Source organism: Venturia canescens, chromosome 2 (assembly GCF_019457755.1).
Source record: "Venturia canescens isolate UGA chromosome 2, ASM1945775v1, whole genome shotgun sequence".
Lineage (NCBI taxonomy): Eukaryota > Metazoa > Arthropoda > Insecta > Hymenoptera > Ichneumonidae > Venturia > Venturia canescens.
In genome coordinates this window covers 874,302-899,202 of record NC_057422.1, presented here as the reverse complement: position 1 = coordinate 899,202, position 24,901 = coordinate 874,302, and the positions used below count along the sequence as shown (strand labels likewise).

General features: G+C 40.7%; 3 protein-coding genes across 15 annotated transcripts in view; 1 reads left to right on the top strand and 2 right to left on the bottom strand.

Moving 5' to 3' along the window:
* The window catches only part of Synd (protein kinase C and casein kinase substrate in neurons protein Synd), a 31,728-nt gene extending 11,244 nt beyond the window's left edge, over positions 1 to 20,484 (bottom strand). For 3 of the 11 annotated variants that reach the window (XM_043410887.1, XM_043410891.1, XM_043410884.1), the window contains exon 1: positions 20,092 to 20,483. The gene's annotated coding sequence lies outside the window, so the exon portion shown is untranslated. Of the gene's footprint in view, positions 1 to 20,091 lie in introns of all 11 variants that reach the window. The other 8 variants (XM_043410886.1, XM_043410888.1, XM_043410890.1 and 5 more) reach the window with 6 other exon arrangements.
* LOC122405860 (uncharacterized) lies at positions 1,884 to 10,501 on the top strand. Of its 3 annotated transcripts, none has more exons than XM_043410892.1 (4): positions 1,884 to 1,992; positions 2,492 to 2,618; positions 2,760 to 2,895; positions 9,753 to 9,968. In XM_043410892.1, exons 1-4 carry the CDS (start codon positions 1,977 to 1,979, stop codon positions 9,837 to 9,839), a joined length of 366 nt encoding a protein of 121 aa, XP_043266827.1. In that variant the 5' UTR covers positions 1,884 to 1,976; the 3' UTR covers positions 9,840 to 9,968. The 3 variants fall into 3 exon arrangements, 1 of the variants encoding a protein (XP_043266827.1); XR_006259839.1 differs by lacking the exons at positions 1,884 to 1,992; positions 2,492 to 2,618; positions 9,753 to 9,968 and adding exons at positions 2,624 to 2,682; positions 10,216 to 10,293; positions 10,392 to 10,501; XR_006259838.1 differs by lacking the exons at positions 1,884 to 1,992; positions 2,492 to 2,618; positions 9,753 to 9,968 and adding exons at positions 10,216 to 10,293; positions 10,392 to 10,501 and having other exon boundaries at positions 2,637 to 2,895.
* A 355-nt stretch (positions 20,485 to 20,839) lies between the features above and the next one.
* Positions 20,840 to 24,769, bottom strand: Srp54k (signal recognition particle 54k). Its single transcript, XM_043411949.1, has 8 exons — positions 24,472 to 24,769; positions 24,077 to 24,253; positions 23,475 to 23,704; positions 23,162 to 23,312; positions 22,905 to 23,053; positions 22,543 to 22,804; positions 21,971 to 22,346; positions 20,840 to 21,793 (listed from the first exon to the last, which is right to left on the bottom strand). The coding sequence occupies exons 1-8, from the start codon at positions 24,547 to 24,549 to the stop codon at positions 21,693 to 21,695; spliced, it is 1,524 nt and encodes a 507-aa protein (XP_043267884.1). The 5' UTR covers positions 24,550 to 24,769; the 3' UTR covers positions 20,840 to 21,692.
* Positions 24,770 to 24,901: the final 132 nt, after the last annotated feature.

The following is a 24,901-nucleotide window of genomic DNA, read 5'->3' as shown; positions in this document are numbered from 1 at the left end:
TTATATGAACGACTCATACCGATTTTTAATCTCGTTATTAGCTGTATTAATCGTGGAATTTATTTTCAATCTCGCGATCGAAAAGCAGCTCAAAGCTGCGTCGAGGTACTTTATTAGTATATAATTTAGTAACGTAAAAAGATCGCGTTCCCCCGAAGATAAGAATAACGACGCCAACACAACGACAATCGTTGTGTCATGTGACGGTGTCAGCGTATCGGGGAACGTCTCGGTTCTCACTCGATTATTTACTTTTTATGTGTTTGCGTATATATTTATATATAGATGCTCGATAACCGGATCGGTTTCTCGGTAAATCGATGACCACGCCATAGCATTTGAGGAATCAAACTTGACGAGGGGCAACTGTAATGGCGGGGGGGAAAGAGGCAGGGGGGCTGCTGCTCGTTGCGGTGAAACGATCCCGTTGCGCGATGACGTCGACGAGGCGATTGGGTAAAATTAATCGCCGCGATGTCGTCACTGTGCGCGGTATTCGCCAAGTTTCGCCCCAACATTTTTGCTCCGCCAGTAATGTGTTCCAAAGGAAACGAATCTCGGGTGGCCATTTTGTCACGGTGCGTGTTTCCGGTTGTCACGTTGGCATTTGTCCAAGTCGAGTCGGAGACGCGAGAACCGCGGAGATGAGGGGGCGTCGCGAAGGAATGAGAAAAGGATGTGGGGAAAAAAAGCAATGATGAAAAAAGTGGCTGACGCGCCAAGAGATGTATGGATGTGTTATTGTTGCGATAGCGAGAACGAAGAAAAAAATATCAGAGAGCGGAGAGGAAAAACGAAAAAGATGAAATTTTGGGGTTGGGAAGGCATGCGCCGAAGGGATGGAGGAAAAAAGAGGTCCAGGTCGGAAAAGTAGTCTCGTTCTACTTAGCCTTTTGGGCGGAAGAAAGAATGGAAAATGGGAGATAGAAATGGGACAATCATTTATTCGAAGCAACGAGCTAGTATTCCGAAACAGGCCCTCTCATCCCACGCTGCTCGCCTCTACTCCGAGCATATTTTCCATTCTACCCGAACCATTCTCCACTCGTTTTCTTCGAGCAACTTCGGAGCAGGGGTTGAAACAACAGTGACCCAGATTCCGAGGATAAATTCGTCGTTGGAATTCCAAACGCTACCCCCAACTCTCGACTCGAGTTTCCCTCCGCCACTCTTCCGAAAACAAGAAATTTCACAAACCTTCGCGGTGTATTGTTCGCTTCGCAGTCACTCTTTTTTTCATACACTGCACTTTCGCGTACATGCGAGCTTGCCAGATAAGTTGAACATTGCGCCAAGGGAGCCGAACTTTCAACGAGGATATATCGCGCTATTTTCATCACGCCATTCGTAACGACAAACTTTTTCAATCGGATGAAAAGCGTTGGTGGTTATTACTTGACAGGAAACTGAATTTAAAGCGCAGGCCACCTCGACGCGGACAATGGCGAATCAACTCTTCCAGGAGACGAGCTCTTTTTAACACACACACGCGCACACAAAGAGGAAACTCGCTGAGAGTTCCTAGCATCGAGGAATGGTAATGAATTAAATCTTGACACCGTGTCAGGTCAAGGTTAATTGCTAGCTCGTGCAGGCGGAGGGGGCCGAGGGAATTGGGGTCTGCTCGCCCTAATCGATCGTAACCCTACTGCTAATGACATGTGTTCGAAATCCTCGACTTCGCATATAACAGCTCGCAAATGCGTCACGTATAACAACGATCCTGCCATTATGCTCGTGGTATAACCGCATTGCCGTTGAGTTATTCGGACGTCGAGTCATGCCCGCAGTAAATTGCTTGTCAAAAAAACTTCATTCCGAGACTGATTAAACACACCAATTACCCTTACAGGTAAATCGATACGTCTGACAAATCTGAATGAACTCGATGACATTCCTGCGAACGGCAAAGGTTCACAACAAGCAGCCAAAGAACATTTTTCAAATATTGATTTGTGAGACGAGGCGGGAAAAATATGCCGCTCAAGTGCGGTATGTTTATCATTTTTTTTCGAGCACGCGAGAAAGTACCGACGAACGAAATTCATCCGTTGCATAATATATATCGCCTCATTAAACGGTCATCGCCACGAAATCTCGAGTCTTACGGGGAAGCCTGTTTTTCCGAACTGCAAGATAAGAACGAAAATTGTCGTAGAACTCGTTGAATCGAACGCGCTCGAAAAAAATTGTCCAATTTATCCGGTACGACCGGCTCGTTATTTCATATATTAGCCAGACCACGAGGCTAACGCGTCATTCTCATAACTCAGATTTCAAACTTGAACATGAAAAATGGTAACTTTTCCAGCAATGTATTTATTGCTGGAAAAGAAAAAAATATGTCGCTTGTCGATACGAAGTATCCGGTTTCGAGAAAAATCTGTTATGAAAATCTCGACGCAGTCTCGTGATTAGTATACGGGAAATAATTGTGGTGAGTCTCGCGCATCTGCGCAATGCACGCACGAAGAATATATTCATTATACAGGTACGGGCGAGTTGCGTAGATGGCGTAAGGTGCGAGTCGAAGGAAGAATATTCAAGAGGAGGAGTCGAAGAAGAAAAATTAACTCGAGGGGGGCTCGTCGGAGCGAATCGTTTATTCGCACTCTTTTGTACGCATCAATATTCGTTCTCTGCGTCTCTTGCACGTGCACCATGCAAATAGAATAAAATTCGGTTCGATCGATCGAATCTTTTTTTTCCTTGTTTTTCAAGGAAATTATTTTTGTTTCATTCGAGATTTTCTCGTACAGGGAAAAGCGCTCATCTGAAAAAACGTTCAAACTGTGCGAGACCGTAGACGCCGGGTTCGCTCATGACGCGCATCACGCAACACGCAACGGAAAGAAGAAACCAAGTCCAAGGCGATGCACGAGTTCGCGCAGCCGAGTACGTATACCTTTGCTTCGCTTTTATTTAGCTCTTTTGTTTGACGCGCGTCAGTCGCGTGGTCGGGGTTGAGCTTATCGAAACGCCCATTTAACAAATAGATTTTTTTACGTACGATGTACGAAGGAACGTTGAATGTGCGAAAAAAAAAACAAAAGATCGACAGCGATGCGGATAAGTTTCCGCAATTTTTTCTTTCTTCAATTGGTCGGGTAAAAAATCGAGTGACTGGAATTTTTCTTTGTGCGCGTTCGCGGAAGAAAAGGAACGAAAAAGCGTCGCGACGCGGCGCACAGTTTTACCTCCGAGTCATACCAGTCACCGTATCAACTTTCTTGTTTTCTCCTATTTGCACTTTCTCGTTATATATACTCGCGGTGTCAACCGAACACGAATTTGCGAGCATTATTCAAACGCAAATGTTAAAATATAGGCAAGTAAAGAAAGTACTTGACAAATGGACAATTCGATCGGGAATCGCGCCTAATATCAATAACCTCGTTCTATCATCTTCCAAATAGAGGGGGGAGAAAAAGAAGAGTTGCGCGCGATAAGATAAGAGCAATATTGAGTTACGTGCGCCCGTCGGTTGAGCTCACCGCTTTATTCATTCTCATTGATAACGATAAATCAACAGACGGTTACAATTCATACGCTCTCATCTTCTCTTGCTCCGTCTCTTATCGAATTTGAGCTCACATGCGCATTCCACACTGATTTGCCGTCACGAAGAAATCATAGTCAACTCGCGCGATAGCGAGACAATTACGTTCTACACTGAGATATTCCGGAGGCTCTAAAAGTATTTCAATCCCAACGCACCGAGAGCATTTTTCACGAAAATTTGACGCAGGGAGTTTTTTTTAAATCCGCAGTTTCGGGAGCATATTTTGTCGAAAGTATGAATGGGCACTGAGACGAAGGACAATAATAAAAACGCTCGCGAACGTCGTAAATAAGGCGTGACATAGCAAGGAGGGCGCTTTCGCAACGCGCGTGACCCAGAAACGAGCTCATTTACGCCATTTTGTACGTTTCACCTTCCGACGCCGTGTAAATGCCAGTTTTTTGTTGTTGTTGTTGTTTTATTAGCAAAGGTCGTTGTACGCCGGCACACGGCGATTCTAAATTCATAATAATCGTACACGCATGTACCATACGAGTAGATACGCTCGTATCGTGCGCGTAGTCGCCGGTACATGCTCGGGTAGAGCTTGCCCCGTCCGGGTAAACTCCGCCCCTTGACTTTGTAATGAAGCAAAGGGGCATTAAAACTGTAAGGAACAGGCCTTGGGAGGATATATATAGCCGAGCGTCTCGGACTTGCCAAGGGATTAATGAACTCTGACTATTGGAAAAAAAAGATTAATTAGCAATTGAGTTTCCTGGTATACCCAATTTTTTTTGACACTCAAGTTTGCAACGTTGGAGTTCAACGACATGATCTAAAAAAACTCTCGAATAATTCAAGTAAATTTCCAATTTTGTTAAATTGGAATTAATAAAAAATTAGTAAATTACAAATGTTAATTTCGTTGGATTCCGACGTTGCGAACTTCAGCTTCGTATTTTTTTCGACGCTATCGGAGGGTTCGACCCGATGAATCGGATAATTTTCGACATTTCAACGTGAGAGCACAGAAAAAACTATGAGCGTCAAGTTTTCATTACATTGAATTGAGGAAACGACGAATTGACGTACGGCACAATGGAAATGAACGGTGAACGAGGAGCGTGTTCGCAATTCGGTTAGAGAGTTTAGTTCCTGAATTGATCAATTTGCGCGACAAGATGCAAATTCGTACGAAAGAGGAGTTCTTAATTCCATTGCTGGCTTCTCGAGCGCGTTGATAATAAAATTAATGAGTCTTTTTGGACTCGAGTTGATTCGCTCGAGAGTCTCGCGGTTTATGAATTTCAGACAAGCATTCGTGTCTTCGTATATGAAGAAAACTTGGAAGGAAAACGATCGATGTTGGTGTATTCAGATCGAACGGTTCGGCGATTTTTTCTTGCGTGTTAATTTCGCTCCGATTAAGATTCAATGATGCGCCGGCTTCCTTAATCCCTGCATCACACAAGCCCGGCTTTGAATTCACGTAGTACTCGCCGGAGTCAACGAGCGCAAACGAGAAAGAAACAAGAGTGAGCGAGAAGCCCTAACGGTGTTGCAATCCTGTTATAAAAAATCATATCTCATAATAATGTTATACATCTCAATGCTCCTAGTGCGAGTCTAGGAATCGTTGATTAATCTCCGATTGTCAAGTTTGCAACGTTGGAGTCCAACGAAATGAATGAAAAAAACATTTGTAATTCACCATTTTTTCAATTTACGAAGTATCGGTGCAGGTTGAAAAACTACGAATTGCAAATTCGGCAGGGAACGAAATTGAAAAATTACTGAAATTATTAGAGGGTTTTTAGATCATTTCGTTGGACTCCAACGTTGCAAACTTCAGGGTCGCAGCAATTTTTCTACTTTACAATCGCAACGAATGCGTGCATTATTCGCTCGAAATCTTGTTCACTCTTGATCCCGTATAATAAAGTACCGTGGAAATGTAGAATCGAAAATTCAGGAATTATCGTTATAACCGCGGCGTGAAGCAGCAACGCGCATCAGAACTCCTGCGAGAGTTCATTTAAATATTTGGTACACGTTTTCTCGAAAAAGGCCACACATAATAAGCTACGAAAATACGAAAAACGATCGAAGGATTGAATCGCAGTAATATATCGATCCGTTGAAGCCTTTAATTCTGTGTGCTCTCGCGCTGAAACATCGATGATTCCTACAGATGCTGCGGCCTTGCGACTCACAGATCTCAGGAGAGGATCGCGGAGGAACCTCCTTCGAGTTATATTACTATGATTTCGAATCTACACATATGTAGAGGTATGGTGTGATAAGGGCGTATCTGTCTCCGTAAACCAATCTCGTTCGGAGTAACCGGTTTCATCAGGTACCTCAGATGTGGCAGGATCGCCGCTGCGGTGCGAGTCGCCAGATTCACTTAGCCATCTTCGCTGTCGAGCACAGGTCGCTTTACTTACTTTTATTCCTCATTCTTTAATCGAACTCGTGGAATGTCCGATATTTAATTCGAGAAAGATCATATCGATTCACACTGTGAATCTGATTTGATTGGGTGCTGCAACGATCAGTGGAGGATCGTAAGTCGTAACGGGTTTGTTTATTAAAGACTGCGAATTGTGTGGGTATTGGCTCGAATGGAAAACAAGCGCAGGCGAGAGCGCAGGAGTCTCGTCAAAGCACGGAGCAAAAGATTCCGTTGTTGGGATATAGAGTTAAGAACGAGAGACGAAAGTCTGCGGGATTTGAAAGCAACTGGATTGAATAAGCCGAGGCGTGACGGGAGCAACGTCTGGCTTCTTAATTGCATTCATAAACGATCTGGACCCCGGTAATTCTTCCGTTGGCGCGCTTAAATCCCACGAGACCGAAGTTGTATATTCGACGAATACATCGCGAGTACGAAATAGCTAGGAACGAGTGGATGGTTACATATCGTTGCTGGGTCTGTTCCCCCGACGACGAAGGAACTATTAGCTGTTTCATAAGCTTTTCGTACGTCCGAAAAAGCATGTTTGGACAATTTCACTTTCAGGATTATACAGCTGCACGAAGGCGCGTACACAATTTCATGACAGAGAATTCCCCCGCATTAGCTTCTCATCGTCGCGTGATCTTCAGCGAAGAAAGACGGAGGAGGCGTAATTTTTGTTTCCGGACGATGAATTCAAGAGGGAAAAATATGATGCGTGCGCCAAGCGGCCTGTGACAATTAAAATGCGGCGTGTATTACGCGAGATGAACCAACGTGAAATATCATAACTACCCGCTACGCGCTTATCCATCGCGTCGAACCTCTCTCGGGGGAAGAGCATGAATAATGAAAATGAGAAAAGGGAAAAGAGGGAGAAGAGGAAAGAGCGGACGAAATTGAGGCAAGAGAGGAGGAAGATGAGATAAATGAAAGAGCAAGTAAGGGGATAGAAGAAGGAAATATTTTCTAAAGAGTATATAAGAAGCAAAGTAATGTTTAATCGCTCGTTGAATCAGCGAGCATGAAGGGAATCTCGTGGATTGAGCGTGACTCTGTACGGGAAAAGAGTGGAGCGTGACGAACCATTCGATTTGCCTCTTTAAGGCTTCTATACAAAAAGTTCTACGAAGCTTTTGCGCAGCTCTTATATCACTACCCGAGCATTATTATGTATCTTTTGAGCTTTCAATGGATCCCGAAATAAAACGACGTTGAGCCCCTTCGAATATAAGCATATTAAACAAACTTTGGGAACCTCCTAAAGTAATTATACAACGTATACAATTGCAAAGTTCCGTGTATAAACAATCGGCACGATGCTGAAGTTTACGACGTTGGAGTCCAACGAAATGAACGAAAAAAATCTTTGTAATTCACCAATTTTTTATTTCACGAATCATTGGCTTAAACTGAAAAACTACGAATTGGAATTTTGGCAGGGAACAAAATTGGAGATTTGCTCGAATTAGTCGAGAATTTTTTTTTTTTAGATTATTTCGTTGGACTCCAACGTTGCGAACTTCAGCGTCAAGGACCGGCGGCGTATACAGGATATGTCGAAATTAAAAACAGCGACCATCGAAACTGTCTAGCACAAAATAATAATTAATATTTGCCCAATATTCAAGTACAATAATGCATTCGAAGAGATTTTCATTCGCTCATTCGATCCAATAACGAGCAAGTGGGATGATCGACAATCGAGGTGCCAAAAATTTCTCTGCAAACCATTCTTCAACATCAAACATGAATTGATGGGGAGCAGTCTTAAAAGAGTAAACGAGACTTTGGAAATGAGCTGAGCGCACTCGTATTTTTACGATCCCCTTCAAGTTCACTGACACAGGCAAACGCTTGGATTCTCATTCCAAATACGGGAAAATGCGATGGAGGGCTTTTCGCAGCGAGAATATATATCGATGCGATGAGCCGAGTGAGCGGGGCTGAGAAACAAGATAAACGAGGATAAACCTGAAAACAAGCGACTCGTGAGAGTTCGTAGCAGACGAAGGAGAAAAGGTAGAAATACATAGGAGGTTTGTGGTTGATGGATCAAGCACAGACATCAGCCATATAAATAAAAGAAACGGCGGAAAGAGAAAGAGCCTGTTTCAACGGGGCATGTTCGGACTAGATCCATATGCGTTCGAACACGATTGCGGAATGCCTTGATTCCCGTCTACCTCCTCGCAAATCACCTCTCAGTCTCTCTCGCAGCAATTTAAAAATCAAGAAACCCGCATAAACGAAAGCCATTGAACGTTCAAAGGATCATGAAAATCTCGTGTTCGTATCTAATTTTACAGCTTTAAAAACGTTATCGAATCAACGAAGTATAGGGGAGAGTGGGCAAAACGTATAACCTCACCCCCGAAAAGGTAGAATTTTTTTTCGATGAAAACTCAGAATGAAAAACTTGTGTTCCATTTAAAACTTGTTATTCGATGAAAAATCGAATTTCCAATGGAAAAAAACATTCTATTTTTTTTTGGTGGGGCGTTCCGCTTCGTTCCGCTCTCCCTAACCAAATTGTGAGCTATTTGAGATTCATCCGTCGAACTCTTTGAAATTCATGACGCTGAAGTTTGCAACGTTAGAATCCAACGAAATAATCTAAAAAAGCTTCCAATAATTGGCAGGATGTCAACTTTACATCGAGCAATTCGACATCGTGCCATCTCTCCAGTGCATTCTTCCATCATTGGAACTCTCCAAGTGTAGCACTCTACATCGTGCCAAGTGTCCAAGCGTGTCAACCCTTCATCGGGGCGAGTCCCGATCGTAGCAACCCGACATTTCCTCGACTGTTATATGTGCTCGTATTTTTCGTTGACTGTATTTTTCGCACGGAACCGCTCGTACTGGACAAGTCTATCGATAAATTTCTAATAGAATCATTTCCATTTTGATTGTGTCATTGATTAATGCTAAGAAGGAATATTCATGACAATCATGATAGTTCTCTCTATATAGTATTTTGAAATGATAATTCTTCATAACGTACCAATAAGCATTCTAACTTCATAACTTATTAGCTTCTTAAAACAATCTGAAAAAAATCCACCTCCTTATTGTTATAGAAAAAAAGCTTTTTTTACACCCCCTCAATAAATATATATCAAGAATAATAAGATGGATTTTTTTTCAGATTGTTTGAAGAACCTAATAAGTTATGAAGTTATAATGCTTATCGTTACGTTATGAAGAATTATTATTTCAAAAGACTATACAGAGATCTATCATGATTGTCATGAATATTCCCTCTTAGCATTAATCAATGACAAAATCAAAATGGAAATAATTCTATTAGTCGATAAACTTGCGAACTGACGAAGCGAGCAGTTTCAAAAGTGTGCTACAACAATTGTACTTTCTTCTCCTCCCCTCTTCGCACGTATATTTATCGCTTATTTTTAATTTAAAAAAATAAATGATGCTGAAATTTGCAAGGTTAGAGTTCAACGAAATGATTTAAAAAATCCTCCAGTAATTCCAGTAATTCTGAAATTTTGTTCCCCGCCGACTTTGCAATTCGTAGTTTTTCAAGTTGCATCGAAACTTCGTGAAATAAAAAATTGATTAATTACAAATGTTTTTTTCGTTCATTTCGTTGGACTCCAACGTTGCAAACTTCAGCGTCGTTGAAATTCGGTTTTGTCGAGCTAGAAAATTGTTGTGTGAAAAGTATCAATGCGGATAGGGCGCAAAGACATGACATATATTGGTCATCATTGCACTTGCATGACTCGATGGGGTATGTACAGGCAGAAATTCATTCCGAAACAGGTACATTCCAAGGAGGAGATGAGAAACATCAGGCGAAATTATTATCGCGATGGACAGACGAATCGGATTTGGGTCATCGATTTCTGATGTCAGAGATCGGTGTGTAGGTGCTCTGTGTCGAGAATTGCGGGGTGCGAGGGTAATGAGGTCAAGTATGCCAGGAACAGGGACAATCTCTCATGCGCGATGCTTTTAATATCGAACGTCCAGTACGGTAGTGCTCGATCTTTTTTTTTTGTATAGTGAAACATATACATGTAATCATAGTCCTGTATGAATAATAAATAATTATAATGAATAGGCAGCGATTATAAGTTGATTGAAAAAAAACTTGATTAGGTATTTGTTCACTAACGTCGCTGATAAAAGCATTTACCCCGTTTTATCAAATTTCCAAGACCACAGAAATGATAATCAATATTATTTGAAAGAAATAAAAATTCAAGTATTTTTTTCGGTCCAGATCGAACCAGCCGGTTACCAAATGAAATACGTTCGGTAGCGATCGAGTTGTGATGCTGAGCCATTGATACGTTGAGAGGTAAACAAATTTACTTTTTTCCGAAAAGTTTCACGCGTATAATCGTTCGTCGACGCACCACAAAATAATGATCAGTTTGTCATTTTAACGAATTTCAGATGGAACGATCCACAAACGAGAGATTCTCAAAATGGGGTCGATGGAGAGTAAAAAAAAAAGAGAATTATCGTGCTGATATGAAAAAAATAAAAATAAAAAAGATAGAGAGATTTTTTTATCAGATTTTGTTAACCGGATTGCCGGGTTTGTAATCCAATCGACGTTTCTGTCTTATCGCCCAGCAATCGTGATAACAATCTCTGTAAAATTTACGACGTCATATTATCTAGAAGCCAGAGGAGGAGATTTTTGCCACTGCATCATGCCAAAAAAGACGGATGGGAAATGAAAACTCGAGGTTGCTAATATTTCGCATGCACGATTCGTCTTCTTTTGGCTCAAAGTTCTGATCGTTCGTATGCATATATTATAAGAAAGCTATGATTTATTTCGGGATCGCGAAAGGCTCATCGACGAGATGACTTTGATTGATAATCGTTTTGATTTTACACTTGAAATTTGAGGTGAAAATTAATCGCCCAAATTCGATCCATTCGAGTCCGAAGTCATTGGAGAGAATGATTTCGGAGTGAAAATCCGCATTTTTCTGCGTTTGTTCTTAGCAAAAGTGAAGTAGAGAGTGAAAAAAGAAATCAAATGAGAGTGACCATTCGTACACTGCATTTCACCGAGATTACACATTCGAATCGATTTCACGACGGGGAAAGTTCACGTACGCGAGTCAACCGCGCGCCGTGGACTGTTCGTCTCGTTAATCATATTCGAGAATCCAAAATTACAAGGTTTACGAGTACTTGAGAACGAGACTCGATCGATGGAGGAGCCATGAGGCGGATAAAAAACGAAACCACTAAGAAATTCAGTGAAATATGAATAAACAAGGCTCTAATGTTTGAGGATTCCGCTGTTAAGGTGATCTATCACTTGCGTGGTGCTTGCGTGAGTGCGAGAGAGATGGCTGCAAAATGGTTACACGTTTTACTCGGACATCCTTGACTTTTTGAGAAAAATAAAAGTTACACCTTGTTCTCTAATAAAATGAGAATAGCGTGTAACTCATATTTTCTTTCAAATATCAACCTACTCGGAATAAAACGTGCAGCAGGATTTTTACCGACTGAACAACTGATAGATCACGTTAAGGTAACTCCTGTCCTGCATGCTAGTCAAATGAGTGCTAAATTTTCAAAACGCTTTTAGACCAAGTTTAACGTACCGATTAAATGTATTGTTAGCGGATTTGTATTACAGCATATCTTATATTAAGATGTAAAAATATTAAAAACGCTGGTTTTGCAAAAGCATCAACTGATAATTGCATATTTCCACTCTGACACATTTTCACTGGTATTTTTCAAAGAATTATCTGCGCTTTTTGATCGATTTTATTGCAACAAGTCTCATTTTGTTCGTCAACCGGTCCTCTATGAATCCACCATGTAGTTGTTTTTTTAACTCGATCGTTTCGCTGTTGCAGCTAATTGTTCATTGAGTGAAAAAACTTTTTCATTCATAATTTCTCTGAGGAATGAGTTTAAAGGAAAATCTACGTGGTTAATTCGTAGAGGATCAGTTGAGGGACAAAATGAGACTTGGTGCAATAAAATCGGTTAAAAAATACAGATGATTCTTCGAAAAATAGCTGTGAAAATGTGTCATCATGGAAATTTGCATCCATCAGTTGATAGCTTTGCAAAACTATCTTTTTAAATATTTCTTCACGTTAATAAAATATGCTTGAATACATATTTAAAAACAAAAAGTTTAATCGATACGTTGAAATTGGTCTAAAAGCGTTTTGAAAATTTAGCACTCATTTGACCAGCATGCGCAGTACAGGAGTTACCTTAAACGGTGGAATCCACAAACTCTCGTTGAAACACTCGCATGTGTTGGAAGCAATGCCAAGTCCCTGTATACTTCGATGGTCAGCGGCAAGCTCACAAGAGGCTTATAAAGCAAAAGTTTTTGATGCGCGCCTGCTCCTTCGCTCGTGTTCTCTCCCTCGCTCACGAACCCCCGAGTCGTCATATCGATTTCCGGCCCAAGGTTCTTTCTCAAAATGTGAAAACTCAATGCAACCGAGGGCCTCGCTCGTTTGTTACAAGAAAATCAATAAAACGTTTCGCAATCGCTTCGATCGATTTCGTATGAAAAAAAACTCTGGATTTAATCTCGAGCTACTAGAAAATAACGCGAACCCAAATACAGAGCTGGCATCGAAGCGGTTTTCATAGTTGGAAACAATTTTTTTCTCTCCCCTCAATTGCCCATTTTTTGAAATAATTCAAACATTTTTCCTTCACAGTATAATCTCATTCGGGAAAAATGTTATTATATGTGCGAATATAACGCTACTGTTCATGATAATTTAAGGTATAACGAAGGCCAGAAGACGTAAGTTGCTTGTACGATGTGAGCGACGCGAGTCCCTTGCGGAGTTACGACCCTAAAAATGCGTCAGCAAAAAGCAAGGCCGCGCGGGAGCGGAGCTCCGAGCTGAGCGCGCGTATACTTATGCACAAAGCGATTCCATCCGAGGCGGACAATGGATGAGTAACGTCATGCAGTTATTGTACCAAAAACGAGGATAATAGATTGTTGCTGCGCGGTGGCGGTACATACGTGTCTCCGCACACTTATCGACGTAGCAGCGTGTATACACAAAGGGGATTTAGGTGGGTCGATACGAGTCGAAGTGTGATCGATTTGTGTCATCGGTAGAAAAAATAGAAGCGCGATTGCGTTACGTGAGAATAAGACGGCGTAAGAGGGGCGGCGAGAGATCATGTCGCATCAACGATCATTACGTTGCTGGCCGACGTTGGTGCGTTAAAGTTGTTTGCCACGATTGGGAGTTCCGAAGTGATGAGGTAACCATTCGCGGCAGGAGAAAAAATATCGAGATTCGAATAAATTAACGCGGTAATGAACTCGCTCGTGTTTCGAGAGGGCCAGCTCTCTCAGTTGGGAAGAAATTTTAAACGGAATATTAAAGGGACACTACGAAAGAGGCTGAGAACAGTTTGCTGTAAGAAACGAAGCGTCAACGGGTTGCGCACCTCCTCTCTTCCTCCATCTTTCTCGCACTCTCAGACCTCCTCCTTCTTTCCTATTCTCTCTGTTCTACCTCCTCGGCAACCATCGACCGAACTCGTGTCTCGTCTATCCACTCTCCTTCCCGAGAGCACACAACACACTTACGTATATGTGCACGTGTCTGGTCAACCGCTGCTAGTACCGCAGCCCCGCCGCCGCTGCTGTTGCTCTGTTGCACGAGCCTCTCCATTCACTCCTTCAACTTGCACTCCCATTCTCGCTGCACGTTCCCGAGGTTGCGGAAATTGCCATTGAAGCACCATTTTTCTTCACTTCGACTTCTGTGTATGACCCCCCCCCCCCCCCCCTTCCACGGATCTCGCGACCGATTGATTGATCGATACTCGTTTGGATTCAATATATACGGACGCATGTTCGATCGGGGATATACACAGGTGTTTGGCGGCGGTGAACTTTTAACCGAAGCAAAAATGGAGAAAAAATCGCTTCAACAAGTAGGAAAAGAATTGAAAATGTTGCGAGTCGATTGACCAATGGAATTATCGAACGAAAAACGTCTTTTTCATTTTCCTCTCGAATTAGTCAGTTTCGGTCGAATCTGTCAACGCGAGGATGAGAAATGGGCGTGATCGTATACGGGCGTGGGGAGAAGCGCGCATGATTGTTGCGTTCGCTGATTGATTGATATCTCGTGAGCGGTCGATCGAGGAGAAAATGAAAAAAAAAGTTTCCGGTAGCAGCATCCGCTACGAGCTGCAGCGCCACCGAAATTGCACAATTCGAAAAATCGATCACATTGTGCAACAGCACGATTTCGGCAACGCGTTTCTACGAAGCTTCGAGCATGCAGACAAATATTATTCCTTAGCTCAGAAACGTGCTTTATCTACATTGCCGCTCTGCAACATCGCCGCGGGTAAGAATCCTCGTTACCGGAGCAACGCGGTGGACAAAAAGAGTTTGTTCGCACGTTCCATCCTTTCATGCTTCCTCCGATTGTTGAGCCTCACACAATCCACGCGAAAGACCCTACCATCCGGGCTCTCTCGCATTCGTGTACAACTTTTCTCACGGGAATGGCCACATTAATTCAGCTTTTTTCATTAGAGTCTTTATACGACGCTGCGTTAAAAGAAATTCTAATCTTCGCCCGATCAAAAATCCCCCCGAATCTGTTACGTTCTCGAGTCCAACAGCGTTCGGGAATTGTCACGGTTTTGTTGAGTGACTCACGAGTTGCGCGAGGCTCTATCGCTATTCGTTAACATCAATCATAATTCAAATGATAAATCGTGCGTTCAACACGGTGCTAATTCATTTAATCGCGTTAGGTGTGACCTTGTACACGCGTTTTGGTGATTACCGCGGCCCCGACAAGTCGGACAATCCCGCGCGATGTTTTCTCAGCGGTCGCAATAAAAAACATTCGCATTGGATAACAGTTGAACGCGCGCATTGCGGTTCAATGAAATGAACGCGAAAAAAACATTTGTAAGAATTATTGGAGAGTTTTTTTTAGATAATTTCGTCGCAAACCTCAGCGTCATCTCGTTTCGTTTCAATCGCTGTCTTTTTCACCCTTCATTTACGCCACATTACTCGCAAGTTACGCACATAGATCTAAATTCAATGAATAAACTTAATCGTCCGTGTATGCGATGAAAAAAAGCATTGGACTAGCTTGATAAAGCAACGCCGGAATAGGGAATCGTGATTCGGAGTCTCTCATATCGCATTTAGAGAGGCGCAAGTGCGTCGGAATGCGAGAGAGCTCGCGCGGTGGTTAGCGGTGAGTTTCGGACTTGGCAGCGTGTGCGCCGTGTGCGCTTGGTAGAGTGAGCCGAGTGAACGACTTCGGAGCGTGGATGAGAGTGGGAGGGAGCGGAGAACGGCCGGGGGAGTTGTAGGGAAAAAGGAACGACTCGAGAATGCCGGTGCGAGAGTATGTATATCTCGATGATACGCGCGGGAACGAGGAAGGAGAGTACGCGATAAAGAGAGACGGAGCGAGCATTGTATACTTGGACAGCCGCCAATTTGTGGGCAAATCGAAAGAGGAAGAAAAGCAAGAGGGAGGGAACGGCTCGAAGAGGAAGAGGAGAAGGGAGAGAGAACGGCGATGCACTTGGCGCAATAGCGAACAAGTGTAGAACTGAGGGGAGAAAAAGAGAAAGACGGAGATGTCCGCGTGAGAGTTCTTCGACTTATCTGACGGCGTGGTAGCCAAATAAACCGGTCAACGGCCACGGAGCGAGAAGACTGTGGTATTTGCCCTCGATAAACCTCGATCTCGATACCCCGATCGAGCATTAATAATTCATAGGTAATAAAACGTAATTAAAAACTACCTCAAATACTTCTGTCGTTGATCGGATGAAAATCGTCGATAAACAGCCATCGATCGATGGTAACGACGGGATGACACATTTTTTTTTTTTTAACAATATTGATTAATTGATCCGCGACGAGATGAAGAAATATTGGCGAGACCGAATCGATCAATTTTGTGTGCTTCACAAAATCATTTTTGCTGGAGACGAGCAATCTTCTCATTGCAACAACTCCCAATTGATTTTCATCTCCGCCGCGCAAAAATCTTTTCTCTTTGTAATATGCAAAGTCGCAGGAGCCATTTTTTCACGTAGATTTTCATCATAATTCGATGAAACTCGACGAAATTTCAATGTACCGTAAGTGAGTCAAGGTCGACTATGCCTGACGGTCCCGCCGACTCCGTTGAGGCTTTGCTCCTTTCCACGGTGCAGTATCATCGATGCGGAATCCCATAACGAGATCCGTGGGAGTTTTCGTTTACGGCGAATATAACGGTTATAACCCACGATTCTTATCATCTTCACACACATCCACGATACCTACATATATTTAACTTTGTGCCCCTTTTGAGCGTTCGGTACCACACTTACCTAGTTTCGTGAGTGCTACAACAATTGTACTTTCTTCTCCTCCCCTCTTCGTACGTATATATTTATCGCTTATTCTTAATTAAACAAAATAAATGATGCTGAAATTTGCAACGTCGGAGCCCAACTGAATGATCTCTAACAAATCCTCCATAATAATTTCAGTAATTCTCCAATTTCGTTTCCTGTCGAATTTGCAGTTCGTAGTTTTTTAACCTCCGTAAAATAAAAAAAAAATTGGCTAATTACGAATGTTTTTTCTTGTTCGTTTTGTTGGACTCCAACGTGTTTGGACTCCAAACTTCAGCGTCGTCAAAATAATCATCATTAATATAATTTTAAGATTATGGTGACAAAAAGAATTGTCATGAACCACGAGAATATATAACTGAGAAGATTTTTCATTCGAGTATCGAAATGCTCTGCATATTGAACGTATTCGATGAAAAATGTTCACCAGGACAACGAAATTTGGATCGTTTAACGGAATTTTCAAGCTGAAAACGCCCAACGAGATATTCCAGTGCTCCAACAAAATCTGGTGTTTTTGGGGTGTAGTGGCATCGGTCATCTTTGAAGTTTAGCGGTCTCAGACAGTACTCGGTAGATATGACCGTTTGACTGTGCAGATGACGCTGAAGTTTCCAACGTTGGAGTCCAACGAAATGATCGAAAAAAACTTTCCAATAATTCCAGTAATTCTCCCATTTTGTTCCCTGCCAAATTTGCGATTCGTAGTTTTTCAAGTTGCACCAACGATTCGTGAAATAAATAATTGGTGAATTAAAAACGTTTTTTTCGTTCATTTCGTTGGACTCCAACGTTGGAAACTTCAGCGTCGTCCGTGCAGCAACAACTCGCGCATCGATCGTGATAAAAATATGGAGAAAACGCTTTGGTTATGTATGGGGGAATGACTCGGAATCAAAGAAGAGGCACACAAGGAAGACACAAGTTTCTACAACTCTTTTCAGTTCTGATTTTCATTTTTTACGAGGCAGCATGTCAAATTTACATCGATCAATTCGGCAAACAAACCCATACAAACCCGATAAACCCGATCCGAAATATCTTCCAACAAGTCCAATCAAACCATGGTGACAAAGGACAGTGGCAAAAATTAAAAATCTACTAGAATCAATCTGTAGATTGAAGTATATAGTAAAGCCTTCAAATAGTGAATAGCCTTCAATCTTCTACCTGAAGGCTATTCTTTGGAAAAAAAAACTTTTTTTACATGACGCTGAAGTTTGCAACGTTGGAGTCCAACGAAATGATTTAAAAAACTCCTCCAATAATTCGAGTAATTCTCCAATTTCATTTCCTGTCGAATTCGCAATTCGTAGTTTTTCAATCTGCACTAATACCTAGTTACGTAAAAAATTGGTGAATTACAAATGTTTTTTTCGTTCATTTCGTTGGACCCCAACGTTGCAAACTTCAGCTTCGTTTTTTTACCCCCCCCCCCATAAAGAAGCTAATAAGTTACGAAGTTAGAATGCTTATTGGTACGTTATGAAGAATTATCATTTCAAAATACTATAGAGAGATCTATCATGATTGTTATGAATATTTGCTCGTAGCATTGTTAAACGACAAAATCATAATGGAAGTGATTCTATTAGAAATTTTTTGATAAACTTGCGAGCTGACGGAACGAGCAGCTGGTACATATGGAAAGATTGAGACGTTTCAAAGATGTTCGTCCAGTGCGAGCGGTTCCGTGCGAAAAGTACAGTGGGTTGGTACGATCGGGACTCGCCCTGATGGAGGGTTGACGCGCTCGTATACTTGCTACAGCGATGGAAAGACTGACTGGAGAGATGACGTAATGTCGAGTTGCTCGATACAGAATTGACATCCTGCCTTTTACGATCGAGGAGCGTGATGAGTTTGTGCTATTATCGCATTTGTGCGGAAAAGGTAGCATAATGTTGCGAGGGTTTCTAAATTAAGAGGAAAAGCATAGAAAAATAAAGGTATGAAAGCTTTAATGGTTTGTCTTGCGAGGGCGAGAATTAAGGAGGAACATCAGCTTGTAAAAATGGTGATAGCTTAATGAAACTTTTAGAATACGTTTTTGAATATATTTTCAATAGCCTCTCTAATTTTTAATCCATTTTATTGAGCCATTTTTTAGTAAATAATTATCAAACTTCGAATATTTAACACCTACGTATAGGAAATAATTGCACACTGAGAAAAAAAAGTAATTCGAACAACGAAATATGGTATTAAATATGATTAAACGAATAAAATAGTTTTAGGTCAAACTGCAGATTCATTCTCTCCGAAAACATTGTAGTTAAATGAAGAAAACATTAATTGTTATTGAAGGTTAGAAAAAAGTGAACTCTAAAGAACATGTGGCAAAATTGGAGGGCCTTTCATTCTGCCATTTTTTAAATATTATTGGGGGTTAATTCCGTATAGATAAAGCAAACAAGGTTTACATAACCTAGAGAACTTAGATAAAAACAATCAAATTCGTATTTACATAACCTCACTTTACGCGAAGCTGATGTTCCCCCTTGACAGCCATATTTTTGTTTTCCAACTTCTTCCCCTTCCCCTTTGAAAGTCTCCGAGTTTAACAAACAATCCTCTTTCATGCAAAAATAAGACGCAAGAAATCAATTTGCCCGTAATCGCTGAATTCGCGAGAAAAGGAAAACAAAACAAGCTTCAACTCGGCAGCGATGACACACGTATCATCGCTGCAAATAGTTGATGATATCTCGATGCGCTGCATCGTCAATGGAATTAACGAAAACGAGAAAAAAACAACGATCGAGACTCATATTATTATTCATCACATCTAAAAAAAAGTTGATTATCTCTAATATGAAAATTGTTATTGCAGAAAAAGTAGAAAAAGTAAATATTATAAATTTCATTCGATCACGAAAATGATAGACGATTATCACCGTTATATTTATTCATTTATACTTAGCAGATTCAATTTGATTAATTTTCTTAATAACAATGATGTTGAGAGGCAAATGCTTCGAGGGAAACGATCATTTTGTTCGCGGTTACCAATAGATTCCATCGGAAGAAATGCTATTCAGGGAAAAAAACGTAATCGAATTAATACTAATGGAAGATCTGTATTCGTGCACTTGGAGATACAGCGCGCGCGCGCGCGCGCATGTGTGGGCACGTAAACACGTACGCGAGAGCGCAGCAATGGTAAGAATTGACCGAAAATAAAAACAGGTGGGTGTACGAAGAGGCAACGCAGCACACATCTCCCGGGAACTGTGACGAGACATTACACCAAGACCCGTATTTGCTGTTCGTTATTATTGTTATGATTCTTACGATTTTTTATATACACAAGTTCCACATTCCTAAGCAGCCACTTTTCGTGAACACCTTTCCGTACAAATACAGATTTTTACCTATACCAATGGATATTTAAATAGCAACGTGTGTCTACACAAGCATGCATATTTATAAGAATAGCATTCGTCTTATCGACCACGAGAGAATAAATCAATTTAACCACTTTCCCCTTTACTCATTTTCGTGTGTAAAATCTCGAGCACGGTGCATTATGAAAAATAAATTAAAACAAAACTCCTTCCTTTACGCGTGATTACCATCTGTCAGACACACCGGAACGATGGAATTTTTCGTCGACGCAATTTTTTTTTTGCTCTCTCTTGGACTCAGGTCCGCGGAATTTGCCGGTTATGCTATATATTTTAAATGTATATGTGCATACGAAATTATACGCAATTGAAAAACTCACCAATAGTTCCACGGTGTAGAGAATTTCTTCAGAACGGGTAAGTTCGTAAAAATGAAAAAAAATATGAAAAAAAAAATAAACAAATAACACACCTATGAACCAATTAACTTTGTATCCACGTGGTAACAAACGTTAATCCTCTTATAAGGCACTGTCGTAATATCACTTCAACACACCAAAAAAAATCACGGTACCGTGGACACTATTTTTTTCTATCGCCCCGACACCACTCCCTCACCGTACCGCTCTGATCAACAGAATACGAGAATTCTTTCGTTTGGCTCGTTTTTGTTCTTTTTATTTCACCCGCGACGCTCACCTACCTCTTTCACGAAGACAGCGTCCACGAAATGTACGCTCCTACTGCGCCGCGCTCCGTCTACGTGAAGTACGAAGTACGAGCTATTACGGCTACGGCGCTCTTCCCCGTCTCTTCTATATCGTTATTGCTCCCACTACCGGTATGCTCTTCAGACTTACGATGAGTCCGCCTACGGGGAGCCACCGTTTACGCGGCAAATTTTAAACACCCGACGGTATGGTATTTTTTTCTACTTGTACCACTTGGATTACAAACTCGTCCAACCCCGCCCAAATGCCACTTGAACGAGTTTGCTTTTTGTTTTTTCCTTCTTTTTGATCTTCAAAGGCATAACGCACGACGAGTATTACGCGCCGAAACCGATTTCAAATCGGGAAACTCACACCTAGGAATGTATCATTGATAGATTTCCATTATAAAATAATGTAATTTAAACATAGTTTTATTTATATTAACATATATAATAATGTTGCAAACAAACCTAATTGATGAAAAAAATATATGTTAGAAACAAGAAATAGGTCTTCTTTTTTTGCCTCACCACTATTTCTCAATTATTCAACTTCCCTCGAGTAACAACTGGAATAACTTGTTATGGGTATTTGATAAATATACCTAGTTGTAACGAGTGATGAATGACCTGGAAAATAACGGACGTAGCACAGAATCATTAGAAACGATTAAACATAATATGTTTTCCTTCATCACTGTATTACGTAATAATTTATTTACAAAAGTCAACGTTAAATTCGTGCTGAATACAAGATTTTATCTGTATGAATGCGAGCCAAGCGCGTACTTTGAATATGCATTCGTGGCTGGAACGGACCTGGGTCTGGAAAAATCGTTCGATCGGAATTTTGGCGATTATCGAATGACGAAGAGTTTCAAGTGTTTCATATATAAATTATTTCGAGACGCATAACGACGCGAAATGAATAACAAATTGTCGAACCATTTATCACGTAATTTCATAAAGCCGCGCCCTTTGTTAATAGATTTTCCATGACTATGAATTTGTAGTTTGTAGGAGTGAAAGAGAAAGAGCGAGAGGGAGACAGAACAGTGAAATAAGTACGGAACAATCGATCGCTCAATGAGTCTAGAATGAAATAATATGGAGGACAACTAGCCCGTCAACGAACTAGTTTTTTTTTTATTTTTGTTTCTTCAAATTTGGTGTTTTTCCTTTTTTTGTTCCTCAAATTCGACTGTGTCTCCTGGTTTGTTGCGAGTGAGAATTATTTACGGCAGTTGTCGTCCTGCCAGGAGACTCGTCTCAAGATTTGCCACCAAAACCACCCATAAGATTTCCTAAACCACTCGCTCCTCCTCCTTGTTGAAGTTGCTTCATCATGTTTTGAAGACCCGACATTCCACCTAATCAAACAAAAACAATGAAACGTTATCAATACCGAACAACAACAGATTTTTCATAAATCGAATTTCTAAAATATTATCATTAACGCCATTAAAGTATTATTGAAAATTGAGATGTTTTCATCAATGCGCAGCAAATTGAGTAGTAATAAAAAAATTTAGCACACGGTAACGTACCAATTTGATGAAGTACTCGAGGATCCATCATTTTGGCCATTTGTTGATTGAGCTTGGCCATCTGTGTAGGATTAACATTTTTGATTGCATCACCGCCCTTGAATAAGCCCTTTATACCACCCATTTTTTTCACCACAGCCGCGAATTTTGTATATTGGGAAATCATGTCTTTGACCTCTGCTTCTGTGACGCCGGAACCACGCGCTAATCGGACGATTCTTCCGGGTTGCTTGCTGAACAATTTCGCTCCATCTCTGCTGTCCAATTCGGCGTCGTTCATGCTGTCCATTATCGTCATAAGTCGCTTCAGCCTTGCCATTGACTCTTGCTCGTTACCTTTTGACATGAAATCTTGGCTGAAACCCGGAATCATGCCCTGAATGAAAAAAAAATCCAAATTAATTGCGAATACTATTATCTTTTCTAGCAATATTGCTGGTAACATTAATAATTTTTGTATTTGCCCTCCTTTTTATGAAGAATTTGGATGTTTCAATAAGTTATGGGAAAAATACCACAAATATTGAAATGATAATCTACTTATCAAATTAGAATAAATAAGTAAAACTTGCCACTATTTGTGAGAACGGTCCCATTTTCATGATATTTTGAAATTGCTCATACATGTCCCGAAGTGTGAATTGACCATGTTTGATTTTCGCCAACAATTCCTCGTTATCGTCAAGGTTCAATTCGTTAACTTTGTCTATAAGACCCTCGATATCACCCATGCCCAACAGTTTACTGATGAACGGCTTTGTCTTGAAAGGCTCAAGATCGTCTATGTGCTCACCCATACCGATAAATATAACTGGACTCTGCGTCGCTGCAACCCTTTAATTTACAGGAGTAAATCGATAATATTCAATTAAATTATCAGAAAAATTTCACTTTGCTCTTATTTGTGACGCTCTTAAAGAAACGATCAACTTACGCCGATAAAGCGCCACCACCCTTGGCATGACCGTCGAGTTTGGTGATTATAATAGACCCGACATTGACGCGTTCTTTGAATGCTTTTGCTTGTGCCTCGCAAGCTTGACCTATCGTCGCGTCCATCACGAATATTATGTTGTCGGGTTGCTGAAAAAATTCAACGAAACATGCATATGTTTACTGTCAACGTTACTACTTTTTCTACTTACACGGTCTTGAATGTTTCAATGTTGGATAAATCGAGCAAATACTCACAACAGCATTTGAGACTTGCAACATCTCCTCGAATAATGATTCCTCTTGCTTGTGCCTTCCACTTGTGTCGACTATTATTATTTCGTATCCTTCTTTCTTGAACATGTCAACGCCATCTTGAGCGATTACAACGGGATCCACTTCTGTATAACTGAAATAAAAAATAACTGTCATTTTAAAAACAAAGTTTCCAAAATAATGCAAAATTAATGCAACAGTGAAAACGAGATCATTGATTATTCAGATTATAAAAAATTATAAACAGAAAAAAAATGTTCATGCACAGACAATAATGCATTATGAATAATTTTACCTTCCATAAAACGGTATTCTGGCTTTTGTGGCATTTTGTTTGATCTGATCGTATGCACCAGCACGAAAAGTATCGGCACAAACTAAACATGCTTTCCAATTTTTTTTCAAATAGTGATAAGCCAGTTTGGTACAAGAGGTTGTTTTTCCAGAACCTTGAAGACCGACAAACATTATGACATTGGCCTTTCCTTTGACAGGAAGATATGGCTTTACCCCAGGGTCGATTAACTGCAATCGAGCAAACATCATAATATTTCGTATTTCCTATGATTATCATATATTCCTGAATGCCAAAAATATCATGAATTGACAAGGTAATTGTATAGACGCACACAATTACTGATAAATATTAGAGATAAATATAAATGATTACACATAGCAACAGTACACTTTATTCCTTATTTTGGATTTACTATTTCAGAGTTTGAAATACATGCAAAGAAGGAGCTTTCGTTATATTATAAAATATTTTTTATTTGAATCACTGTCTATTTTAAAAAATTTCCAAGTGTCGGGTTACAAAAATTAAAAAATTTACGAGAATTAAATTTTCGATAGCTGAATCAAGAAATCATGAGGATACGATAGTTAGATGATTACCTTGACGAGTTCTTTAAAGACAGCGCTCTGGATCATCCGTCGTTTGTTGAGACCACCCGCCATGTCATCAAAGTCGATAACCATTCGTACATTTTCACGTAGCTTCTTTACCAGCCTAATATTTACATCTGCTTCTAACAATGCGGCGCATATCTCTTTTAGCATAGAATTCAAAACCTGTCAAAGTTGTAAAAAGTATGGGGATCATTAACAAATTGACACATGTGACAATAAGCGATTGTTGTTTTTTTGGATATGATCATTTGAAGTGAATTGAGAACAATTGGACCATCCAGTTTCAACATTTTTTTCGGGAGTGTCGAAAGAAAAAAAAAATAGACCACGAATTCGTGTCCATCTGTTTACAGTTGTGATGAAGAGAAAAAAGACTGTACCTCTTCGTTGATGACAGTTGCATTGCTCAACGACCGCAGAGCGGACGTTATTTTACGTCCCAAATCCGCTAAAACCATTTTGACACTGTGTCTCGGACACTTCTCTAAAATTCACCCTCTTTCACACCCTTAATTTCACTATTATTTTCTCTTTTCTCTCCAGTTTTGTAATTATTTTTCTCGTCTCTCCGAATCCCCTCACTAGATTATATATATTCGGAGACCTGTCTCATCCCCACTCGGCCAACACGACACACGAGAACTGACAACAGTGACCTCACTTCCGGCACGGATTTTTCAGAAGTTCGGGTCGGTAGTTTTTTCTTCTATACAACAAAGCAAAAGTGGACGATTTTTTTGAGTGCGTAGTGCAAACAAACGTATTCAAATTCCATGTATTACTTAGAAGATGGAGCCTGGTTTTTTTAAA